This window comes from Cornus florida, unplaced genomic scaffold (genome assembly GCF_030987335.1).
Source record: "Cornus florida cultivar Cherokee Brave unplaced genomic scaffold, ASM3098733v1 CherokeeBrave_3.0.0_Hap2_Chr01, whole genome shotgun sequence".
NCBI lineage: Eukaryota > Viridiplantae > Streptophyta > Magnoliopsida > Cornales > Cornaceae > Cornus > Cornus florida.
Window position 1 is genome coordinate 58,062,776 of NW_026775571.1, and position 25,986 is coordinate 58,088,761.

Genomic DNA, 25,986 nt, shown 5'->3' on the forward strand with positions numbered 1-25,986 from the left:
AACATTTAAGCTTAACCCATTCATCTCAACAATGGCCTTGTAGTAATCATTATGAGAAGGATTACAGGAACATCTAGGGTTTTCAATCTCTGCTTCAGAGGAAGAAGAAGATTGTAATTCCATGACAACATCTCCGTAATCACTTGATGATTCTGGTTCAGAAGAACTAGTATTAAGTAACAATTTACTTAATTGAAGTCTCAGTTCCTCTTCTATGTGAAGACTACTGAGCTTCTCCTTAGTTCTACACTTGTTTGCATAGTGGTCAATGCGTCCACATTTGAAACATTTAGCCTCAGCCTTGGGCTTTCCTTTACCCTTTGCTTTAGGAGTATATCTCCTTTTAGGCTTAGTATACTGTCGAGAATTATCCTTTTCCTTTGAATAATTCTTTCTTTTGGAATACTTCCTTTTATAAGGTTTTTCAACCTTATTTCTTTTCCTAGGTTTAGGATAAGATAAGGGAGTCTGATAGGCAAATTGATCGCAAAATTCACCTACTTCCTTTCGACCAGTTAATCTTTGGGATTTTAACTGGGATTGTAACTTCAGATCATTACAGAGAGCTAGACCTTCTTGGATTACAATATTAACTAATCCACCATAGGTATAGTTTCTGTAAGGGATAGAGATACCATTATTTAGGTCTCTAAGCTTTTTCCGGATTCTTTCAGCAAAAAAGGTTGGTAAGCCATCTACAAATTTGGCCTTCCAGTGCTCATGATTTGCATCATTGAGCTGGAGAACCTTTGCTAAGAATACATCTTTATACCACCGGAAATGAGTTAAAGATGGACATCTTAGATTCTGTAGAAGTTCACGACTCCTTTCACTATTAGCACCTTTAGGGCCAACAAAATGTTGTATAATAGTGGTAATGAGTGTGTAAACAGCATCAGCAGCAGGGCCTGATTGCTGAGTAGCTTCATCTTTAACAATCTTGGTAGCAGCAAAGATTTCAGCTTTCTGAATGTCAGTGAGAACATTATCCCACCATCCTTTAAGGATTCCTGTAAAACCAGCAACGACAAACTTAGCAATGGTTGGGTCAGTATTGTGGTTGATTTTACAGACTTGGCTATACATCAAGATTTGATGAATAACCTCGTAAATCTGATAATCAGATTTGCCATCTATGTTCCATTCATAAATGGTCTTGCCATGAAAAGATTTCTGTGTATGAAAATAATCTTCTTCATACAAGATATCTTGAGGTGTGGGTCTGGGATAATAATATCGACTCGGAGCAGGGGCTGTATTCGAGTGGATATTCTTATCATAGACAATTCTGTTGAACTCAGGTAACTGTGTAAGATCCTTTAGAACTTCCTCAATATGAGGTAACACATTCTCAGAGTCAGAACCAATTTCAGATTCATCATGGGATAAAGTCTGAATTTTGAGTCCTTGAATTTTCTGAGTAAGAAGAGTAAGAAATTCTTCATTCTTCTTAGGATGTGTCAGATTGAAGCCTTGAACTTCAATTGCAGGTTTTACCAATGCTTTTGATAAGGAAGCTTCTGGAGGAGAAGTTGTTACAGAAATACACTTAGTATTAATTGTATTTAATACCGTGTCGATTCCTGTTTCAATTCTCCCAAGCTGGGATCCTATCGTTTGTAAGCAAACATTGGTATAATTGTTCTGCTTGTAAACGTGAGTAATGTCCTTTCTAGTAGCAGTACTAGTTGGATCAATTACTTTCGGTTGGCTATAAGCCTTGGTTTCCACTTTAGACCCACTGTCCGGGTCAATTCGTTTCAGAATTAAATGGTCAGGGGGAGGATGGACAGAGTGGAAAACCTTATCTTCAGATGTAGTCCATGGTTTCAGGAAATCATCCAATATGTTGATATTAACAAGAGAATGATTGGTCATATAGAACCAAGAAACAAAAGGTATAACCATTTTGCGTTCTTGTAGAAAGTCATAAAATTGGGTTTTGAAAAGTTGCAATTGATTTTGGTCAAAACTTTTGAAATACCAACTTCTGAATTCTTTATATTGATCCTGTTGAAATTCAGCATTAATGGCAATTCTATCAGGGACAAAATCCATTAAAACTAATATTCATGTGGGTCATTAATGTCTGTGGGATCTTCAAACTGATCCTTGACAGATTCGTTTCCGATTCCCATTTCAGATGGAGTTGGGCTGAATTCAATTCCAAATTGGCGACGAGACATACCTATTGGTGCTTTCTCGTAAACTCCTCTTGGAATCTGATTCGGAGATTGTTGTATTCCTTTCAGCTTGAGCTTGGAATCAACTGCTTCAGGGAGTCCTTCTTTACGATAATCTGACGAGATCGAATGTCGAGAAGGAGGACAAGATACACGATAAGGAAGTTGACTTCCTTTAGATGATGCAGATCTGGATAGATCTATGGATTTTCTGAAATTCAGAAAAACATCACCATCTTGGTCCTGAATAACACAGTCTAAGCTATGATTAGCAATTGGCTGTGCTGGAACGGCATTAGAAATCGTCCAGTGTTCAGGAAATGTTATCTCACTCCAAGGAATCATCCTTTTTGTGGCAACGTTTGATGTGTACATATTAGTATCCCATAACGCGGTTACTCCTTTAGAGTCTTTGCGTATGGCCTTGGGACACATAGTATCAAGTACTTTGTAATGGATGCGATAAATAACACTTATCACTTCCGATCCAGGTAAGTAATCATATCCATAAGTCTGTACCCTAAGACTAACTGCCTCATGGATATTTTTATCTGTTAAAGATAAATTCAGACTAGGATAAACATCAAAGTAAACCGGTCCATGACATAGACTGGTTTCCAGTGCACCCATCAAAGAAGGGTGAAATTTCAGACATCGAGCATCCCTTAAGGTTGCTTGAATACAGGCATCCATACCTAATAAGGTTAAAGGTTTAAAAGCAATTTGAATTAAACCTATATGGATGTAATTGTATTTATGCATGTGCCTTTGAAGGTCACGGGAAGACAATAACTTAATTATTGTATCCTTGGTGCTTAATTGCATGGTCTGTTCCATGGTCTTAATAGTCCATAGATCAGCTAAATTAAGCATTCCGATTTTGTAAATGCTTTTTGCACTTACTGGAGGGATAGTCCATTTGTTCAATTGATTTTGAACATTGGTCCATTCCACTACTTCAGTATTTTTGACCAGTTCTGAATCCTGGTTGTCCTGTAGTCCTGAAGAGGAGGACGAAGATGGTTGTAACATGGCTGTTAATTATTGTTAATACTTTAAGGTTTGCATAGTATAATTATTATAATATTATATAGTGAACAGTAAGTTACTATTCTGTCGTCGTTCTGCTTAAGAGAGATTCTATTACTCGTCTGTCAACGATTTACTGGAAACAATACCCTATGTAGCAATTTAATGCAAAAACGGGTTAAACATTCCAACGCGACTTTTGGACGACCCATAATTGAATCTGGGATAAACATAATTTGGACAGAATAATAATCATATTGTTCAGTACATAATTACGATAATAATCATGCTACCAGAACCTAAAAAGTATTAACAATAACAAATTTAAGCCAACATGGCTCTGATACTATACTTAATCTGCATCTTACCTCCACTTGCACTGGTAAGACCTTGAGTGGTTTTCTCAAAATATTGAGTAGGAACCAATCCTTCCTGGATGCAGTTCATGTCTGCACCACTATCAACTAAAGCAATTGCATTAGTGAGTGTGTACTCCTGATTAATTACCAAATTGATAGTAATATACCATTTTTGGTAAGTAACTTGATTCAAGAGTTGAAGATAATTAGTACCTTCTGATGGAAGAACTTCATCATTGGATGATGAAGATGGGAGTGCAGATTTTGCTTTTAAAAGAGTAATTTCCAAATCCATCGTAGTCTGCCTAGACTTCAATTGACGAATTTCTTCTTTTAAAAGATTAATCTCCATTTTAAGATCAGGGAGATTAGCAGGACGAGAATTTTGTCCTTGGTGTTCTAATCTGCGTAGAACTTCTTTCATACTGTAATGATTTTCTGCTCTCAGAAAATCTGGATTATCCGTATCCTCTGTAGATTTTGCCAAAGCAGAACCTATTTCAAAGACTTTCATCTTGATTTGAGGATCCTGGAGATGATCTATAAGATCCAATAAGGATTGTTGAGTTGAAGTCAAAACATTTAAGCTTAACCCATTCATCTCAACAATGGCCTTGTAGTAATCATTATGAGAAGGATTACAGGAACATCTAGGGTTTTCAATCTCTGCTTCAGAGGAAGAAGAAGATTGTAATTCCATGACAACATCTCCGTAATCACTTGATGATTCTGGTTCAGAAGAACTAGTATTAAGTAACAATTTACTTAATTGAAGTCTCAGTTCCTCTTCTATGTGAAGACTACTGAGCTTCTCCTTAGTTCTACACTTGTTTGCATAGTGGCCAATGCGTCCACATTTGAAACATTTAGCCTCAGCCTTGGGCTTTCCTTTACCCTTTGCTTTAGGAGTATATCTCCTTTTAGGCTTAGTATACTGTCGAGAATTATCCTTTTCCTTTGAATAATTCTTTCTTTTGGAATACTTCCTTTTATAAGGTTTTTCAACCTTATTTCTTTTCCTAGGTTTAGGATAAGATAAGGGAGTCTGATAGGCAAATTGATCGCAAAATTCACCTACTTCCTTTCGACCAGTTAATCTTTGGGATTTTAACTGGGATTGTAACTTCAGATCATTACAGAGAGCTAGACCTTCTTGGATTACAATATTAACTAATCCACCATAGGTATAGTTTCTGTAAGGGATAGAGATACCATTATTTAGGTCTCTAAGCTTTTTCCGGATTCTTTCAGCAAAAAAGGTTGGTAAGCCATCTACAAATTTGGCCTTCCAGTGCTCATGATTTGCATCATTGAGCTGGAGAACCTTTGCTAAGAATACATCTTTATACCACCGGAAATGAGTTAAAGATGGACATCTTAGATTCTGTAGAAGTTCACGACTCCTTTCACTATTAGCACCTTCAGGGCCAACAAAATGTTGTATAATAGTGGTAATGAGTGTGTAAACAGCATCAGCAGCAGGGCCTGATTGCTGAGTAGCTTCATCTTTAACAATCTTGGTAGCAGCAAAGATTTCAGCTTTCTGAATGTCAGTGAGAACATTATCCCACCATCCTTTAAGGATTCCTGTAAAACCAGCAACGACAAACTTAGCAATGGTTGGGTCAGTATTGTGGTTGATTTTACAGACTTGGCTATACATCAAGATTTGATGAATAACCTCGTAAATCTGATAATCAGATTTGCCATCTATGTTCCATTCATAAATGGTCTTGCCATGAAAAGATTTCTGTGTATGAAAATAATCTTCTTCATACAAGATATCTTGAGGTGTGGGTCTGGGATAATAATATCGACTCGGAGCAGGGGCTGTATTCGAGTGGATATTCTTATCATAGACAATTCTGTTGAACTCAGGTAACTGTGTAAGATCCTTTAGAACTTCCTCAATATGAGGTAACACATTCTCAGAGTCAGAACCAATTTCAGATTCATCATGGGATAAAGTCTGAATTTTGAGTCCTTGAATTTTCTGAGTAAGAAGAGTAAGAAATTCTTCATTCTTCTTAGGATGTGTCAGATTGAAGCCTTGAACTTCAATTGCAGGTTTTACCAATACTTTTGATAAGGAAGCTTCTGGAGGAGAAGTTGTTACAGAAATACACTTAGTATTAATTGTATTTAATACCGTGTCGATTCCTGTTTCAATTCTCCCAAGCTGGGATCCTATCGTTTGTAAGCAAACATTGGTATAATTGTTCTGCTTGTAAACGTGAGTAATGTCCTTTCTAGTAGCAGTACTAGTTGGATCAATTACTTTCGGTTGGCTATAAGCCTTGGTTTCCACTTTAGACCCACTGTCCGGGTCAATTCGTTTCAGAATTAAATGGTCAGGGGGAGGATGGACAGAGTGGAAAACCTTATCTTCAGATGTAGTCCATGGTTTCAGGAAATCATCCAATATGTTGATATTAACAAGAGAATGATTGGTCATATAGAACCAAGAAACAAAAGGTATAACCATTTTGCGTTCTTGTAGAAAGTCATAAAATTGGGTTTTGAAAAGTTGCAATTGATTTTGGTCAAAACTTTTGAAATACCAACTTCTGAATTCTTTATATTGATCCTGTTGAAATTCAGCATTAATGGCAATTCTATCAGGGACAAAATCCATTAAAACTAATATTCATGTGGGTCATTAATGTCTGTGGGATCTTCAAACTGATCCTTGACAGATTCGTTTCCGATTCCCATTTCAGATGGAGTTGGGCTGAATTCAATTCCAAATTGGCGACGAGACATACCTATTGGTGCTTTCTCGTAAACTCCTCTTGGAATCTGATTCGGAGATTGTTGTATTCCTTTCAGCTTGAGCTTGGAATCAACTGCTTCAGGGAGTCCTTCTTTACGATAATCTGACGAGATCGAATGTCGAGAAGGAGGACAAGATACACGATAAGGAAGTTGACTTCCTTTAGATGATGCAGATCTGGATAGATCTATGGATTTTCTGAAATTCAGAAAAACATCACCATCTTGGTCCTGAATAACACAGTCTAAGCTATGATTAGCAATTGGCTGTGCTGGAACGGCATTAGAAATCGTCCAGTGTTCAGGAAATGTTATCTCACTCCAAGGAATCATCCTTTTTGTGGCAACGTTTGATGTGTACATATTAGTATCCCATAACGCGGTTACTCCTTTAGAGTCTTTGCGTATGGCCTTGGGACACATAGTATCAAGTACTTTGTAATGGATGCGATAAATAACACTTATCACTTCCGATCCAGGTAAGTAATCATATCCATAAGTCTGTACCCTAAGACTAACTGCCTCATGGATATTTTTATCTGTTAAAGATAAATTCAGACTAGGATAAACATCAAAGTAAACCGGTCCATGACATAGACTGGTTTCCAGTGCACCCATCAAAGAAGGGTGAAATTTCAGACATCGAGCATCCCTTAAGGTTGCTTGAATACAGGCATCCATACCTAATAAGGTTAAAGGTTTAAAAGCAATTTGAATTAAACCTATATGGATGTAATTGTATTTATGCATGTGCCTTTGAAGGTCACGGGAAGACAATAACTTAATTATTGTATCCTTGGTGCTTAATTGCATGGTCTGTTCCATGGTCTTAATAGTCCATAGATCAGCTAAATTAAGCATTCCGATTTTGTAAATGCTTTTTGCACTTACTGGAGGGATAGTCCATTTGTTCAATTGATTTTGAACATTGGTCCATTCCACTACTTCAGTATTTTTGACCAGTTCTGAATCCTGGTTGTCCTGTAGTCCTGAAGAGGAGGACGAAGATGGTTGTAACATGGCTGTTAATTATTGTTAATACTTTAAGGTTTGCATAGTATAATTATTATAATATTATATAGTGAACAGTAAGTTACTATTCTGTCGTCGTTCTGCTTAAGAGAGATTCTATTACTCGTCTGTCAACGATTTACTGGAAACAATACCCTATGTAGCAATTTAATGCAAAAACGGGTTAAACATTCCAACGCGACTTTTGGACGACCCATAATTGAATCTGGGATAAACATAATTTGGACAGAATAATAATCATATTGTTCAGTACATAATTACGATAATAATCATGCTACCAGAACCTAAAAAGTATTAACAATAACAAATTTAAGCCAACATGGCTCTGATACCAATAAATATGCCAATATGCAATAAATATGCCAATATGCACTATGGATCGTAAATATGCACTATGGATCGTAAATGGATCGTAAGATTAGAAACAAGAGTACTTACAGAAAACTTTGATTTTCTTCTAGATGAGGATTGCTTTTCCAGTCTCCATTTAAACCTCACTAATCACGCCCTATAGAATTGAGGCACGACAATTTTTGGTTTCAGAGCTTAGGTTGTAGTTTCTAAGGGGTATTTTACTTTTGAGATATCATGCTATGAGATTTAAACTAAATTGGATTCAAATATGCTATGTGACACATGAACTTGCTCTGCGGCTTATGTGCTTACTTGCTAAGTGAATTTGCAACTTGGTTAAGTGAATTTTATAAGGATTTTTATTAATTGTTGCGCAGATTTTCTTCTAGCTGAGATTTGTTGTTCCATTTTTCATTTTTACCTCAATAATCATGCCCTATGGTCTTGGAGCATGACACAAATCATCGGCTCTAATACCACTTGTTGGTGCACAACAGGAGTGGAAGCCGAAGAATCGACAACAATAAAAAAAAAATCCCGAATAGGCAAGTGTGACTAGTTCTAAATAAGTGGAACCGGTTCCACTTCTCAAAATCCCCGTTGTAACATTTCTGTCCATGTGCAACCAGTTCCACTTAAAGTGCAACCAAATCCACTTTGTCATAATGTAATCCACAAACAACAAGAACATATGAAGATGAAACCAAAGCAATAAGGCAACAACAAATTAAGCATAACACAAGATTTACATGGTTCACCCAAACAAGGCTACGTCCATAGATGAGGAAATTCCACTATAATGATGAGGAGATATTACAATTTGTAGAGAATTACCAACACCGGAACAACTTGTTCACACACTCTCACCTAGAGATTTTCCTTGTGTAACTGGTTGCTTGGGTAGAGGTCCAAAAACCCGAGCCTTACACTGTGTATTGCAAGACGCCTTCTTGCTATGAGACACCCTCTCGTCTTCAATTTTTACTCTACCAAACCTAATGCTCTCTACCCATCAACTCAACAATTAAGGCACTCACAATTCTTACACATTTGTCCCTCAATTATATCTCACAAAAACTTCACTCAACTCGTGAGGCTGCCCTTACGGGCTACATATTTCTCTACTCATACGTCTCAATAATACCCTAGGTGCCTATTTATATAGTCCCATACCGAATTCCATAGGGATAAGGATTACAATTTTTTAGAGTTCAAGACATACTGTCTCTATAAAAAATAGAATAATAAAATAACTCTAAAATAGAAATTAATATTTATGGGAATTATGAGCCCCAATTCCTAACAACTCTGTTGCATGAAATTGTAGAGAATTTCAGACGATTGTAAGAAAGTTAGAATTACCACTTTCCTTCCACGTTCTTCAATGCCCCATTAAAGAGGACTTTAACAACAGATAATGGAATAGATGAAGGGAGCAAAGAGAACTCCACAAGTATTCATCAATCCTAAAAATTTATAAAATAATAGATGGAGGGGACAAAAGCCAAGCATCCAATCTCTTATTCCATAAATAGAATTTCAGTACAAGGTTTACAAGTGATGGAATTGTAATCAAACTATAATACTACTCCCATGAAAATACAAAGAAAGTAAAATACTAGAAAAGGAATGAGAAAAACAATTGAAACTTTTATGTAATTTTAAATTCAAACTACCCGTTTGAATTTAAATACAATTGTTGTCTGAATTTGAAACCCCATATATCATGTTTTTGCTTTAGAGGTAAACTTCCATTTGCAAGTTAATAAACTTCTTTATATAACTGATGTAACAACCATGTGGCCAATCAAAAAAAATCATCTACATATAGTTGTAGTCTTTGACTTAAACATCTCCTAATATTGGTAACTTCTCGTGCAACCAAAATTCTTAAAGAACCAATCAGCACTTTCCTTGATCATTCATATTAAGTCACGTATCATGTAACAAATATCATGTGCAACAACAGACAAAACAATTATAGTCATTTTAATTTACGAAATTACTCAACCTGTTGCATCAATTGCCCAATTTTATTCTTGCTAAGTGACCCATGAGCCATGATAACAAAAAATTATTTTTAGGGTGCAAACAATTTCTTAATTTATTGTTGATGCTGCTTTGCTTTACAATTTGTTGCTTCAGAATTTAGAGGCTTTATAAATTGATTTATTTATTTATTTATTTTTGTTGTCATTTTACTAACCACCTCAACTCTGCTTGGGCAAATTAGCTAGTTAAGGTGCTATTCGGATGCTCTATTGTTGTGGAGCAAAATGGTGATGTCAATCAATTAAAAAAAGAAATCTAATTAGCATTAATTTCGGTTTAGAGGTTGCTAGATCTGCCTGGGCTGCTGGAAATTGCTTTTTTTTTTTTCTTTTTAATTTAAGAAATTTGATATTTTCTTAAAATGCTTGTGCATGAAATAGTTGTTGTGATCGAGTACTTATAACATGGATATATAATTTCTATAAAATTTTAATCTACGCATATTGGTAGGTATGTCGCCTCCTCAAAGACGGTTTATGTAGGTGTGGTTGCAAGGGTATATTTAACAATATTCATATAGTTTAATTTTTTTGGTTTTTGGAATGTAAATGCTGTTATGAGTCTCCGAAGTATCAAAATGATACTGTGGCTCAATCAAGATAACATCCCATTACAGACACTGATGAACAACCAAGAGGGCACAATTGAACTTGTGCATCTCAGGCTCCATAGTCATAGATTAAAATTAGGGGTGGCAATTCGTGTTGACAAGTCATAATCGTGCTATGTCAACTTAAGGGTGTTCTACTAAACATATCTTAATCCGAACACGACCCATTTAATAATTGTGTCAAGAATCTTCAACACTAACCCAACCTATTTATTAAACGGGTTACACGTGTAACCCGTTTAATGACCTATTTACTAAAACAAAATGTTATACTATTTAAATTACTAATAATAGTCAATCAAACCATAAGTACTAGAAAAATATAAATTTGAATTCAACCAAATTACTAAATAATCTCTAATTTATTAAACATGTTACACGTATTGAATCATTCAACCTAAACACGATACGATTAACTAAATGGGTTAATTGTATCGACCCGTTTACGACTTGAAATTGTTTAAAGTCAACCCAAACTCACTTAACTCGTGTTGAATCGTGTTGGCGAGTTGTGTCACCCCTAACTAAAACTAAGCAAAATGAGATGTGTCCAAAACCAATACAACATTTTTCTTATTGCAAAAGTGTGTATATAGACTTGGGACATATTGAAAATACTCATATTTAGGGAATGTCAATAATCTTTATATTTCAACTTTCACAAAATAAACACGTCATTGTTCGTCCTCTCCATGTCTTCACCAATTAAATATTTTGTGGTGTTAGTTTCATGTTATATATATTTCTAAAGCAAATTGGTTTAAAAAATATATAAAATTTCAAGATTATATATATAAAATTTCAAGATTATATATATATATATAATCTTGAAATTTTATATATTTTTTAAACCAATTTGCTTTAGAAATTACCTAAATATAATTGTTTACTGAAGTAGTAATTTTTGGGCGATAATACATAATTTTTTTTATTTATTTATCAAAGTAGTGATTTTTTTGACAAGAGTGAATTGGTTGTTATTAAAGCCTAAACAGATGCGATAATGTATGGTGACTTGTATGAAAGAGAGTTAGAGAGAGAAAGGAAAAGATAGATTTTCTTTCCTGTTTTGTTTCTTAGATCAGCAGGAGGGGCAGTTTCGGATTTTTATAAAATAAAAAAAAAATGTGAAAATTGATGATTAGGTAGTAATTCTCAAAAGTTTAATAATGCGGCAATTTATATTTTTTTGGCACTTAACCAAAAAAAAAATTAATCATGTTCAAGTTCTCGGGTTGGATTGGGTCGAGTTAGATCGGACCCACCCAGTTTCTTAAACCCGTCCTTCTTCTTGTTCTCACCCACAAACAAAAAAAACCCACGCACCATCTAGGGTTTTATCGTCTTTGTCTAACTCTTACTCTCTCTCTAGAAGACCAAAAAATCTTAACTAGTCGGCCATAGTTCATTCCTCGGAAGAATTTAGGGTTTTGTTTGTTCAAGAGACGAATTGCAAGAAAATGTCAGATTTCTTACCTCTTGATGTGGTGATCGATATCCTCACTAGACTACCGGTCAAAACCCTCATCCGGTGTTCTTGTGTCTGCAAATCATTGTATTCCTTGGTCACAAACCCTAGTTTCATCACCAAACACCTCAACGCAAACAACAACAACAACAACAACAACCTTCTACTAATTCGAAGGTGCTCTAGTGACCGTGATGAAGATGAGTATGACGCCGATGCCGAAGAGCACTACTCGGTACTACGTTGCGAAAACAAAATCTTATGTGATTATGCAGAGTTTGAGCTCCCAGTTTATAGCTTTGACAACAATTATTTCAGAATAGTGGGTAGCTGCAATGGGGTTGTATGCCTTTCCAATGATTTGGTCTTTTACAGGAACCATATTTACCTATGGAACCCGTCCATTCAAAAGACGATGGCCCTTCCGCGCCCTCGTATCACATTTGGTAAACACGGTTGTCATATGCATAGCATTGGATTTGGCTTCGATTCCGTGACCGATGACTACAAGGTTGTCAGGATTGTGTATCTGCTGAAAGTACTCGATGGTTATGTAACTCCTCCGGAGGTTGACATTTTCAGTCTGAGCACAGGCAGATGGCGGAACATCAGCCATTTAGGTCTTAAACATCTCATCCGCGAGTTGGCTCCCCAGGCTTTTCTGAATGGGGCTGCACATTGGCTTGCTGACAATGGGTCAGAAAAGAGCCACTTGATCGTGTCATTCCACATGGGTGATGAGGTATTTGGAGAAATCAAGGTGCCCGATGGCGCAGTTAATACCCGCTGGACGCTAGGGGACCGTGTTGATAAGTTTCAAGAATCACTTTCTCTGATCCATATGGAGGATACTGGTGACAAATTTGTTTGTTGCATATGGGTGATGAAGGAGTATGGCATGCCAGAGTCTTGGACTCGACTGTTTAATATTAATTTAAGTGGAGTATTAGGCAAGCGCGTAGCTGGCTTTACTAGGAATGGTCAAGTTCTATTTGGGAAAAAATCTGGGCATCTCTTGGTTTATGATCCCGAAGCCAAAAAAGTAAGGCATATTCATTTTCGTGGATCAACAGATTCATGGGATATGGACTCATTTTATGCTGATGTTTATACTGAGAGCGTAGTTTTAGTCACTTGTAAGCAGTCACCTGATTTGCTTGAAGAAACAAGAGAGGAAAAACAATGCGGAGAAAACAGTGAAAACATTTTTGATTTGGCTTTCTTGTATACTCTCCAGGCATTGGAGAAAAAAATGAAAATAGGAGCAAAACCAAACAAGAAAGGGAAAGAAGAGGCAAGATGCATGTCTTTACTTACTTTTACCTCTTATATTTGCTTTTGCTATTGCTATTGCTATTGCTTTTGCTAAGTTCTGTTATTGCTTAACTTACAATTACTGTTTGATATTCATCTTTTGAGGAGTTACAATTATTGTTGATGTTGATATCTTTTTGTGCCTGATGTGCAAAGAATTCTTTCAGGGGTGGAAAATCAAATTGAGGAAGCCATTCAAGGTGAAGAACTGTTGAAAGACTGGAAGTGGTATAGTGAACTCTTTCCCTGTTTTTTCTGTTACTTTTACTTCGTGGGTGGTACATAATGGTGGAGAACTGTTGAAAGAGTGGAAGTGGTATGTTTATGTAGTTGGAGGACAATATTTAACTCTTACATGATGCTTTTGAACTTTTAGAGCATTTGGGCTTGATATGGCTGTAGATGTTCTGCAGAAAGTATATGTTATCCATTATTAATCCTTATCTGTTGGTGCCACTTTATCTTCTAAATTTTGTTTTGGGTATGAACCATATTATATTATATGAATTAAATTGTCAAGAGCAGCTTCTTTAGGTAGTCGCCGAATGTTGTGCCAAGCATTTAGAAGTCACTAGCTGGTGATATTTTGTAGGAAATCATAGAGTTTTCCTTTTTGCTCAGATTATGCTAGCCAAGGTTAAGGTTGGCTTGTTTCACTTGCTAGCCAATCTCAAGTTCAAACTTGAGCGATGCTAAATAGTAATAAATCTTTTTTTTTTACTTTAAATATTCTCAAATAAGTTGTCCAATTCTTATAGTTTATTTAGTGCAACATGATATTGAAAACTTCTAAAATAATGAATTCAATGCAGTTAATATTGTAATAAATTAACTAATAATATATGTAAATGAATATTATCTCTATTTTTCTGATCAGTTTCTTGACACCTCACAACCCTTCACTCTATTATATTTATGTGTGTGTTTTATATATGCATGAACAAGAATAGTTTAGTTATTTCTTTATGTATGTTCTGTTTTTAGTGCTTAGATAATTTTTAGATAGCTGCGCGCATAACCAGTCCATGCACATACATATGCATGAATTGAATCAGCTAGTACAAATTAATATGTGGTACCAAAGAAATTAAACCTTCCCAAATTCATCTTATTTTTCGGTACAATACTAAAAATTAAATGTGTTATAATATGTAGTTTGAATGCTGTGGTCGAGACCATTATGGTGTCAGGTATGGCTGTTTGGTTTGTCAGAAAAATAAACAGCAGAGAAAAACAGAATCCAATGGAAGACTCGTGGGGCTGGTGATCGTATTATCTCAAGTAATTAATTAGGATCTATTTACACTTCTCGTGAATTCATTTTTCCCATAAAAATAATATTGATTATCCGTTTATCAACATGTTTGTGAGTTTAATGAGTAAAGCAAGGTTTTTTCAAGTTTGTCTCTCTTACTTAATGAGGTTGAAAATGTTGATTAAAATGGAAGGAGCTCGTTTGTAGCTGAGCTTGACTTGTACATGAATTAGTCAATCGTTTGACCCCTACTTATGGGTCATGTGCTACTAACATAGTATAATTAGCATCTCTAATTGGTGAAAAGACTAACCTCTAGATAGTAAATTATTTAACTTCAATGATATTCCAAGACCAGTGATATTCACCCCTCATTTTTCTGCACTTCCTTTGACTTGATGGGATGAGACTACAACACAATGTATGGCCTTTATGCCACTCATTACCATGTTTAAGTTTCAACCTTTTCTAATTGTAGCTCTAGTTTTTACATTACTCTTATACCCTATTATTGGAAATCAAAACTTTAGAGGAGATCAGAAATGAATTTGGCTGTTATAAATATCCCATGAATTTGTTCTATTCTCTTTGGAGTACTGAGTTGATTCTCTTTTATTTGGAAAAATAGAGTCAAATTTTTTTTATTCTTGGGGCATGTAGCCATGGTTGCTTGGTTTTTGCTAACTTATCGAGGAAATAACATTGAATGATCAGTCTGGGCAGGTTCTTTTTATTGTGATGATTTGTTTAATATCCTCTATTGGCTGCATAAAAGTTTGTTGATAATATAATTCAACCGTCTCAATTTCAAGAATAAAAATCAATTAGGGTTTTCATGTCTGTGTGAAGCCCACTTCTAGAGCTGCTCATACCTTTTGTGGTCTTGTTCTTCTAATTTGAGCTCAAAAAACTTGATTGATAGATGCAATATGAGTGTTTTTTTAGCTTTTTTTTGGCCTTTTCTCTTTCTGACGCAGGGGCAATCGAAGTGTAGAAACAATTAGGAAGAGAACTAAAGAACAGAATTAGAATAGAATAGATAGAAACAGAGGTGAGATACAGAAGAACAAGACCACAATTTTGCTAGAGAAGTGCAGAAAAATGAGGTTAAACCTCCCTGGTTGCTAGCTTGTATATTTTTTCTTGCCCTAATTTTGTTGTACATGTTGTCATACATCTTTTATTGTGTCATTTTACATTTATTACCAACTACGAAGTTTTTCTTCTTACTTTTATAAAGTTGAAATTTAGTTCCTGTAATTGGCTGGTTATACCTTCTTTAGTTGGATAAATTTGGTTTCTGGTGTTGTTACGTTGATGTTCTAGGTCCTAGTAAATGGTTAATATTTGGTTTATAATTGTGTAATGATGGTGTACTAGGTTTTGAAAACCTTCTAGAAAATTCCATGTCTTCTTGTATTTGGGAACAGAGTTTTAGGGTATTGGAAACCAATCCCTCAGCCTCGACATTTTAGAAGACCAGATGGATCGTGAAATCCCATAGTTTGTTTTCTCTTCTTTCTTGTCCTAGGATTGATGATTTTTCTGTTTGGAGTTTCCATTTGGTTAAAGTTGTAAAATGTTTTGTATGTGTATAATGGGAAAAGATCCTTTCCTTGAGAATCTCTCTGCTCGATTATCCAGGACTCAATCTTACAGTGCAGATTCAACCACATGATCCTGTTAAGTGAAACGTCTTATTGAATTTGAAATTGCATGTTGTGAAGTTGAATAAGAGGATGACGTGGTCGAATCAGCCAATCAGGACCATTGGATTAAGCCATGCGTAAAGCTTTTGTAAGAAGGATCCTTTCCCGAGTGTAATGGGACCCTGTACCACCAAGATTAATTGAGATCCTCAACTAATAGCAGAACCAAGATTGAGAACCTCAACCAGAACACTCCAACATTCATGTAGGAGAGGAGCATTAAGGCTGCAAGTATGCAGTAAGCCCTACGAAGCTGCCAGAGCACCTTGCAAGAATGCCATGGAAAACTACATTGTGAAAAACCAGTCTTTGTCTGCTCAATTGGAGAATTGTAATTGCCAAGTTTCACTTATTTGGAGACATTTATGCTCATGTACATTAACTGTTGATTAAATGTTTGTATGGTCTAATTTTTGAGGAATTTGATGTAATATGAGGATTTTGGATTGGTTATGTTGTATTTTGATCATTTATGGACTCTTTGAGGCTGTTGTTTATGTTTTTTGTGGTTTTGTATCATGAATTTGGGAATAGCATGGAATTGGGTAGTTGCTGGAAATTGTGACAGGCCAAAATGGAACGGTATATATTTCTGAACATGGTAGAAAATTATTTTGAGGTTATTCTGTGATCAGTTATTTTAGGATGTCGGCATTTTTGTTTTAAGTTTGATGATATTTGTATAGACTTGCTAGTATTATCAAGAAACAGGTCATATTAAAGATATTATTAACTCAAATAACAAGACAAAAAATGTCTATGATATACTGAAAGGAAAAAAGAAAAAAAAGGAAGCATGAAAAATAAAAAAAATAAATTAACACCACTTACATTGCATCTTTCATGCAAAAAAGGAAGCTGACTAATTATTGATTTCATCAAAATGCATCACATTTTGAGCCCAATGGTTGAAACTTAAACATGGTAATAAGGGGCATGAAAATGTAGTCTCATCCCCACAAAGTCAAAGGAAAAACATAACAATGACGGGAACAAGACTGCACTTGGAACAACATTCAAGTTAATTAATTTTGTATCATGTCAGATATCTAGACGATTGTCTTTTCAACAATCCGAGGTGCTAGCGTTGACGGCCAATTCATGAACAACTCAGGCTCAATTACATGAGCTCTAACAGTTTTAATTAGTACAGTACATCAACATAATTTAATCAACAGTTTCAATCTCATTTAATAAGCAAGCCAAATTTGAATAAACATTGCTTGACTTGTTCAACCAACAAATTGTTGAGATTTATATGCCTTGGCATAGCAAATTTCTGTTTGGATTAAAGTGACATATGTTCCTAAAGTTTCTGAAATATTTATATTTTATACAATTGGTGAATTCAATTTATTATGTTTCGATTCATTATAGAATTGATAGTGTCCATTCGATTACAAGAGATATTTATATATATGTATGTGATGGCAATTAATGCATGATATATAAATAGTAATCATAAATGGTTCATAGTCGGTAATTATGAATGGACTCATAATTAATTAAGATTTGAACTGGATCCGCGTTAGGTTGAGATATATTGCGAGAGCCGTCGTATGCAATTGCTCCCTATCACTGTCATGGCATTTGACTCTTAAGCATGAGAAAAGTATAAACTCTTTTATTAATTAATAATTACTTTGATTTGTTCGGCGGATTCTTCGGGATCCTTAGACCGACACTTTGGGTAGTTATGTAATTAATAGTTAGAGGGTTATATTTTCAATATTTGCATCATTGCTACTTGTATTTATTTTGTATTGATTATGGCTGATCACAAAGTAAATTCGAAGGCCTTCGTGTGTTTTTAGACAAAATAATTTATTATATATTTATTTATTTAAATTATTATTTTTGTCGAACAAATATTTTATTGTGATCGAGCCGTAAATAATCAAAGGTACCAAAATAAATATATTAATTAAGTAATCGGATTAATGGCTTTATTTATCCGATAATTAATTATGCATAGAGGGGTCAAAATGCAATATTGACTTAGAGGTTAGTTATTATTTAATTGGAGTTCAATTAATTTCTTTTAGTGGAGTAGAAATTAATTTATGAATTAATTGAATTGGGTCCATGGACCGGGCCAATTATTAATTCATTGTAGCCAATAAACTAATAGGCCAAATGGATTCTCACTCATAGCCCAACTTGATATTGGAATCATATTAGATTTGAGACATGTGAATCAGAGATTGAGAAAGATTTGGTGTTTCTTTTTCTTTATCTTTATGTCGCCTATAAATATACATGGTCGATGTGTATTTTAAGGGTGATTTTGATGAGAAGGAAAAATGAATATATATTCTCTCTTTAGAAAATTAGGGTTTATGTTCTCATCTAATGGAGGTTCCCACAAGCCTATTTTTTCAAGGTCATTCATGGAGGTATATGAGTGATTCCTAAAGGCAAAACAATTACCAAAAAGATGGAGATCCAAGGAGAAGGCATCTTGTTAAAGAATCTACAATAAGTGAGAACATTCACTTTAGAGAAAAGTTTTAAAGGTTTACTCAGACCTTTGATGTAAGTATTCAATCTGTTAATTGAATGATACATCATGTTTTATTTTTGTATAAAACTTGTCTCTATGTGATGAATCAAGATTTATGAATTAAAAATCCCTCAAAAAGTTTTTAAAACTTGCACGTTTCCCAACACAAACATATTTGTAAACTCATTAAGACTAGTAAACATGGCTCATTTATTGAGCTCAATGTTTGAACTAATTGGTTAGAAAGCAAAATAAACCAACTTTAACCTATGTTAGTCTTACAAGTGGGACTTGTTTCGCATCAGATCCGGATGAGAATTGAAAGGTATATAAATTAGTGGGTATGTAGGACTACCCAACAACTTGATCTTTTAGATAAATGAATTATTCATAACAAGTAAAATCTTTTTTGGTAGACTGAAATTTTCAGATTTTTTTGCACTTCATATATGAGCTAGAGCTAAGATCTCGTCTAAAGTTTTGCCTTTCAATAGGGTAGAGTAATGTATAACTAGAGTAGACAAAAAGAAATGGTTGAATCTTGTACATGGTAATAATTGGTATAAAAGGCCATACATTGTGTTGTAGTTTTATCCGGTCAAGTCAAAGGGTGAACGGCACTGCTCTCGGAATATAATTCAAGTTAATTACTGCCTCCGTGTCAATTTAGGTGTCACTTGCATTACCTATTTAAAAAATTATTAAATTATTTTTTTAATTTTTAAATATTTAAATTTAAAATTTTAAACTTAAAAAACATATACAAAAGATGTGAAACATAATGTTTAAAAAAAGAAAGTGAACTAATATTTTATGACAAAAAAAAAAAAGTATTAACAATTATTTTGAAAATGGGGAAGTAATTTACTATTATGTCAGATATCTTGATGATAGTTTTGTCACCTATTAGTGATGCTACTCCTTCTATGGCACCATGGCCCACAATACGGGTCAAACGATTGACCAAGTCATGCTCTATCCATTTTAGCTAACGCAGCGTACCTGCATAATATAATCAAATATTTTCAACCTTATAAAATAAGCAAGTCAAACTTGAATAAACCTTTCTTGACTTATTAAACTCACAATCATTTTTTTTTTTTTTTTTTTTTTTTTTTAGGTCAAAGGCAAAAACAACTACAACACAAGGAACTAAAAGAACCACAACCCACTAAGATCCCCCCTTGCCACCACAAAAGGAACGACAGAAGGAGGAACAAAAGACAACCACATATCCGACACAACCCTAGTTCGCGAAAGAGCGGTCAAAGCATGAGCTATCCGATTACCCTGACGACGCACATGAGTCAACTGAATAGATGAAAACCGTCTCAAGTCCCAAGCAATATCAAAACAAATAGAAGCAATTTCGGACGAGCAAGACAGCTGACATAACACCCCATCCACCACAACTTTAGCATCGGATTCAAACCATAAGGAAGAGAAACGCAAATCTATAGCGCAAAGAATCGCACGCTGACAGACCAACGCTTCCGCCTCTAAAGCTGAAGCAGGGACAAAAAATAACTGCACGAAGCACTGCACCCTGAAATCCCGAAAAACAGCAGCGCCACCCCCTTGCGAAGACTGCCGACAAAAAACCGCATCAAAATTACACTTAACAAAACCCGATGGAGGGGGACTCCACGACTCCACCAACTCACCAGCCAGCCATGGTTGCACTGAAAAGAGCAGAGCGAACGAGTATCATGAAACTCCCAAAAACTAACAACAGCCTTTTGCACCACAACCTCAGGCCATCATAAAACCCCCTCAAAGACCAACCGATTTCGGGCCTTCCAAATACCCGACACAAAAGGAAATCAGGCTAATAACATTCGCAAATCCGAGGAGACCATAGCCTTATGCACCAAAAAAAATGCCAGCCCAGAAGAAAAAAACAAATCAAAAATATCAGAGCGTAATGGAAATAACTCACAATCATGTTTGATTTACTGCAATATATTATCTGTGACTTCTATAAGTTTGGCACGACTATCAACAAGTGGCTGATACCCCAAAAACAAACTTTAGACGATACAACATCTAAAGAAAAGCAATAAACGATAAAAAAAAAATTATGACCCCTTTCATTCTTTTTAAGTTTTAAATTTTTATGAATCCTAATAATATATTTTTAAAGAATAATAAATACCAAAAAAAACTTGTAAACGAGTACAATTGAAGTTTCAATCCAATCCAATCCAATCGCCCGCTTAGCCAACAGTCTCCTTCGTTCTTTCCTTGGATTAGGTAAAGCCCATGTTTTCGCACAAAATCTATGCTTCTTTGTACCTTACATCAAACTGTGTTGGACAACTAACATATTTTTCTAAATAATTGTAATTATTATTTATTCCAATTAGATCTGTTGAATTGTTGTGTACACTGTACACATTGTTATTGTATAATCAGCATTTTTATACATTCCCTTCATAAGATAAACATATATATATATATATATATTTATTTATTTATTTATTAAAAACCACAATAAATTTAAAAACAAAAAAATAAAAAATAAATAAATTGATATAGGAAAACATAAATTGAGAAGAGGCCTAAGAGATCTTGGTGGATAAAAAATCATCAGATGGATTCAGGAGTAACCCAATCAAGAGTAGCAAATATCAATATCACATCACCGGCCACAAATATATATATTTTTTCTTTCAATTTTAAATCCATAACCAAATAATTTATTTATTTAACTAAAAAAACATAAACTATATAATCAATACATACATACATACATACATACATATATATAGATATGAGACTGAGGAGATTGAAGATCCATGATGAGTCAGAAGTAGCTGGTTGTAAGATCATGGTAAATCATTGGGAATCCGAATGATTTTTTTCATCATCCATCATCATGACTCTACTAATCACCTTTAAAACTAATAAAATAAAAAGAAATTCAAACTCAAAAACACAAATATATATATATATATATATATATATATATATATAAATAGATGTATATATAGTTATACGATAGATCCCTTCATCCACTCAGATTCTTGGCATTCAATCAAGGAATTGCAATATTAGACATGCGCTTATAGATCTATATATATAAATCGCAAATCATACGAATTAAAACACAGAGATTCAGAAGAAGACTGAAGACATCGAATTCAAACATGGAATAGAGAATGAAACCCTAGAGCCTCACCTATTATCAGGTGTTAACACTCCCTGCAACTCTCTAAGTCTCAATTAACTTTGATGCAGGTATGTGTATTCTGTTGATACTTATAGAGATAGAAAGAAAGGCGTCTACGAAACCCTACAGCGATGGTTATGCTTTATGCGGCGGAGTCGATTAGGGTTAAAATAAGCACAGGCTGGTGTCTTAAGAGAAAATTAATGCTAATTATATTTCATTTTTGCTTGGTTGATATCACCATTTAGCTCCAATACACTAAAGCACCCAAATAGAACCTTAACTAGCCATTTGAATTTTAAATTGTAAGCCATGCATCATAAACTACTTGATGTGGTTTACCCTATTATCAGCTAGATACAAGTTGATCCATTTTTAACTTTTTTAAAAATTGAATCCAAACAACCTCTTTAAAAAGTAGGAAAAGTTGAGATTGTCTTTTAATATTTTATTAATTTTTGAGTAAAGTATATTAACACTCCCAATATTTTACAAAACGATACACAAATAAAATTTAACCTATTTTGGGACAATGACACTGCATCAAGTTTCATACAGTTACCAAAGACACCCCAATGATAATGAATTAACATTTTTGCCCTTTGACTTTTATATTATCCCATTTAAATGTTGAAATTACCTTTCTAACTTTAGTAACCCATTTCTTTCCTTTTCTCTTCTCCCCCTTCTCTCTTCCTTCATCCTTCCATTTTTTTTTTTTTAATACACACACGATTGGCTGTGGGATGAAAATATGCAACTTAAAATGAAGAGATCGATCATCTATATAATAAAGAAAAGGTGCATGGTGTGTATGGGAAAGTTATAGTAGTTGACTTTTAATGAATAAAATTACCGGTTAACTTTCATTATCGGTAAGTTCATCACAAATCAATGGTGCATGAATTTAGTTGCAGAGTTAGCTTTTGAAGATGCTCCAATTTAACCAGTAGATGACGAAAAGTAGGTGGTACCAGGCAAACGGTATTTTCTGCAGATAAATTGGAGGGAAGATGCAAGGACTGGGATTTACAACTCTTAGTTCTCTATTCATCCAGGTGGAGATACGATGAATCATGATATGGAGTAGATGTTTGGTGGGTAGGCAGAAAGAGGGACACAGTTAATTTTGTCTCCAAGTCTTTTTTTTTTTTTTTTTAGATAGTTGAGATTGACCATCAGAGATCACCAAATCCTTACAGCCATTCCCTATATCGAAGTGGAAATGAGAGAGCATTTTTCACGGATTTAGTTAAGGGATTGCTGACTTTACGCAAAGGTCAGGATTCTGGTTTGGATATTGGTTCATGGATAAATTAAATCAGCTTAATTCTTATCTCTTTTGAACTAGTGGGACATCAGTTCATAAGAATAGAACGGATCATGAGACGACTTAGATGGATAGAAGTGGTGATTCACGCTTTGTATCAAGTTCTGTCTAGTGGAAGCGGATATGGAAGTGGATGCTCTCAACAACCGATATGGTATTTAAATCTTTCAGTTAGTTGTTGAGTTATCAGTTGAATTTGTAGTATGTGTAATAATAACACTTATTATTACCAAGGTAATTAAGAAGGTCAACTTAGAATATCAGAGCTGACCCTGGAGGAGGTGTTACCTTACTCAGATAGAGCTTAAGGTACTGGAGGAGGATTCATAGATTCTGTAAATGATATTACGGAGGTTGGAGTGACTGAGCTAAAAATTTCGTAAATTTTTCTTAGTGCACTCAGATGGGTATATGTTACATCAAGACATCCAATGTTAATTTTGAGGAACAGGTACGGATAGGGACGAGTACATAACTGTCTCTCAGTGAAACACCTATTAGAAAGGTGAAAGATTGATAACCGGATATCATTGGTGATTTTTGCACTTCCTATATCAAAATGGGAGTAAGATTCATTAGGAGTGGATGATCAGTAGGAATTATCGACATTGCATTGGTATTTTGATTTCCATATGGGTTATGAGTGATAGATTTAATAAGTTCGCATATGGACATTAACTAGAGTAATGTTCACTTTAGAGCTTCATATCAGTTCTACATTGCACTGATAGTGGAGTTATAGCATGTGGATGTCCATTATAGTGGAGGAAAAGTTCTATTTAGTAGGAGCTTTCTGAAGATTTTGGAGCAGCATGTTTGCTTCATATCTTTAGACGGAGGAATTGATCGAGAAATTTAAATTAGATCGTGAAGGATATGCTTGAGGCATATATCCTAAGTTTTCGTGGACAATTGGAAGTATTTAACGTTGTTTTTCATAATTTTGTCTATGATGTTGTTGGCACAAGGAGGTTAGTGTGACAACGTTTGAGATTTTGTATATTATATAGTGCATACCTCTCACATGTTGGTCTAAAATGGAAGCAATGGTTGTATAATCAAACCTTGACTTCTTTTAAGGATACGTCGGAGAGAAATACTCTCCTTTGTAATGATTGCGCGCGGTTTTGAGGCAGCAACGGATTTTCGTAAAAAGTCAAACTCGTACACAAGAGTTTCATATCGGGAAACAATTTGTTTGTGAAGACTTCCCGGTGGGAAGCAATGCGATTTCAGAGGAGGGTCAATTTTTACTTTTATATATATATATATATATATATATATATATTGACTTGTCACGGATTTGTTTATTAATTAAGGCAGTAGCCTATAGATTAGCGCTACCAACTTGTTAGCGCTGGATGCGTAGGAATTTTGTGCGTATCTCCTATGGAATTTGGAGGAATAGGGATTGTTACCCTTCGCTAAATATTGGGTAAGATTGATTCATTGTTAGATACAACCTAGGAGTTGTACATTTATTGTATTTCTTAAATAGAGGAACCATGTAAGTGCTTGGATGCATTAGAATTCAGTGGAACCCATACACTGAGGCTGAGTTCACATGAAAACGGACATGAATTTAAAAGAAAATGATTCAGAGTTTTCATGAATTCCGAGCACGGAATTTCTTTTGTTAGGGGGGAAGAATGTAATACCCCTAGTTTTCAAAAGGATTGTAATAACCCGGTTATTTTCATCCCTTTCCTTTTTCTCAAAATTTACGGATAATTTTTTTCCGTTTAATTTTCTTTTCCGAGTTCTGTTTCTCGTCGCTAGATGTCGTCTCGAGTGCTTGGAAATGGTTTCTGAGACTCTTTCATTTGAATTGACAACTTCCTTTAAGGACCGAGTCATTTTCACATTTTTGTTTTTCGATACTATTCACTTTTCGTCTTTTTTCCGTATGCCACTTTGTTGGCACAACCTCATTTTTCGTGTTCAGATTTGATCCCGATTTTACATGCATCCATGATATTTAAATTCCATGCCATGTGTATTTTTACTTTCCTAGAAATGCATGCCATTTGTGCTCTTTCTTCCTTAGGGGTGTGGACGCACACTTTCTTTAGAAACTTCTTGTTTTGGGGGTTACTTGTGTAATTACTTAAAGTAATAATTTTTCGTCTTAAGGACCATTTTTACAATTTAATTTAGAAGATATTTTCAAAAATGACCTTTTTGCAATTTCCGGAAAGTGTGACAAGTGTCACACTCTCATTAGTCCACTTGTTGACATTTGTGTGGAGACACTTAGATACCTTGGATGATGATATGTGGAGGGTGGAGATTCAACTACTTGTTAGCCTAAGATTGGTGCACTTGTTGGCTTTGATTTGTGACAAGTGTAGGCTTGAGATTCAGCCTAGGAAGGAGTCTTGGATTTGTGACAAGTTTAGGCTTATAATTTAGTCTTGCAATTATTTTTGGACCACTTTGGGATTATAGTTTTAAAGAAGAGTTTTTGTACAATTAACCAAGACTTGTGTGTGTTGACCATGGTGTAAGATCACATAGTGAGTGGAGGATTTCTAATTCCTTCACTCACACTTCATCTTATTGTTTCATTTCATTCCTTACTAAAAACCCTAGCCACCATTAGAGAAGCTTGATGCTTAAACTTTGACCTTGATTTTTGAGAGCCTTCCATTAATTTCCAAGCTTAACCTTGGGAATACTTTTTGTTCCCCTTATCCTCCTCTACATAACCCTTGAAGGGTTTGCCATTTTGTATTGATTTGCCTTGGATTCAAGAGGAACATCCTCTTGTGAGGTAGGGGGTGTTATAATTTATTTTCCACGTGATTTTACTTGTTTTTGTATGAAATACAAGTTGTATGCATG

General features: G+C 34.9%; 1 protein-coding gene and 2 non-coding genes across 4 annotated transcripts; 1 reads left to right on the plus strand and 2 right to left on the minus strand.

Annotated features, from left to right (window-relative positions):
- The first annotated feature begins 11,701 nt into the window (after positions 1-11,701).
- On the plus strand, positions 11,702-16,996 carry LOC132298081 (F-box/kelch-repeat protein At3g06240-like). Of its 2 annotated transcripts, none has more exons than XM_059794953.1 (3): positions 11,702-13,153; positions 13,341-13,401; positions 16,073-16,996. In XM_059794953.1, the coding sequence occupies exons 1-2, from the start codon at positions 11,852-11,854 to the stop codon at positions 13,386-13,388; spliced, it is 1,350 nt and encodes a 449-aa protein (XP_059650936.1). In that variant the 5' UTR covers positions 11,702-11,851; the 3' UTR covers positions 13,389-13,401; positions 16,073-16,996. The 2 variants fall into 2 exon arrangements, with proteins under 2 accessions (XP_059650936.1, XP_059650937.1); XM_059794954.1 differs by having other exon boundaries at positions 16,156-16,996.
- Positions 16,997-21,198: 4,202 nt separating this feature from the next.
- Positions 21,199-21,290, minus strand: LOC132282529 (small nucleolar RNA SNORD24). Its single transcript, XR_009471791.1, has one exon. It is a non-coding gene; the product is annotated as a small nucleolar RNA SNORD24 (small nucleolar RNA).
- A 151-nt stretch (positions 21,291-21,441) lies between these two features.
- On the minus strand, positions 21,442-21,517 carry LOC132284479 (small nucleolar RNA R12). Its single transcript, XR_009472290.1, has one exon. It is a non-coding gene; the product is annotated as a small nucleolar RNA R12 (small nucleolar RNA).
- Between the last annotated feature and the right edge of the window lie 4,469 nt (positions 21,518-25,986).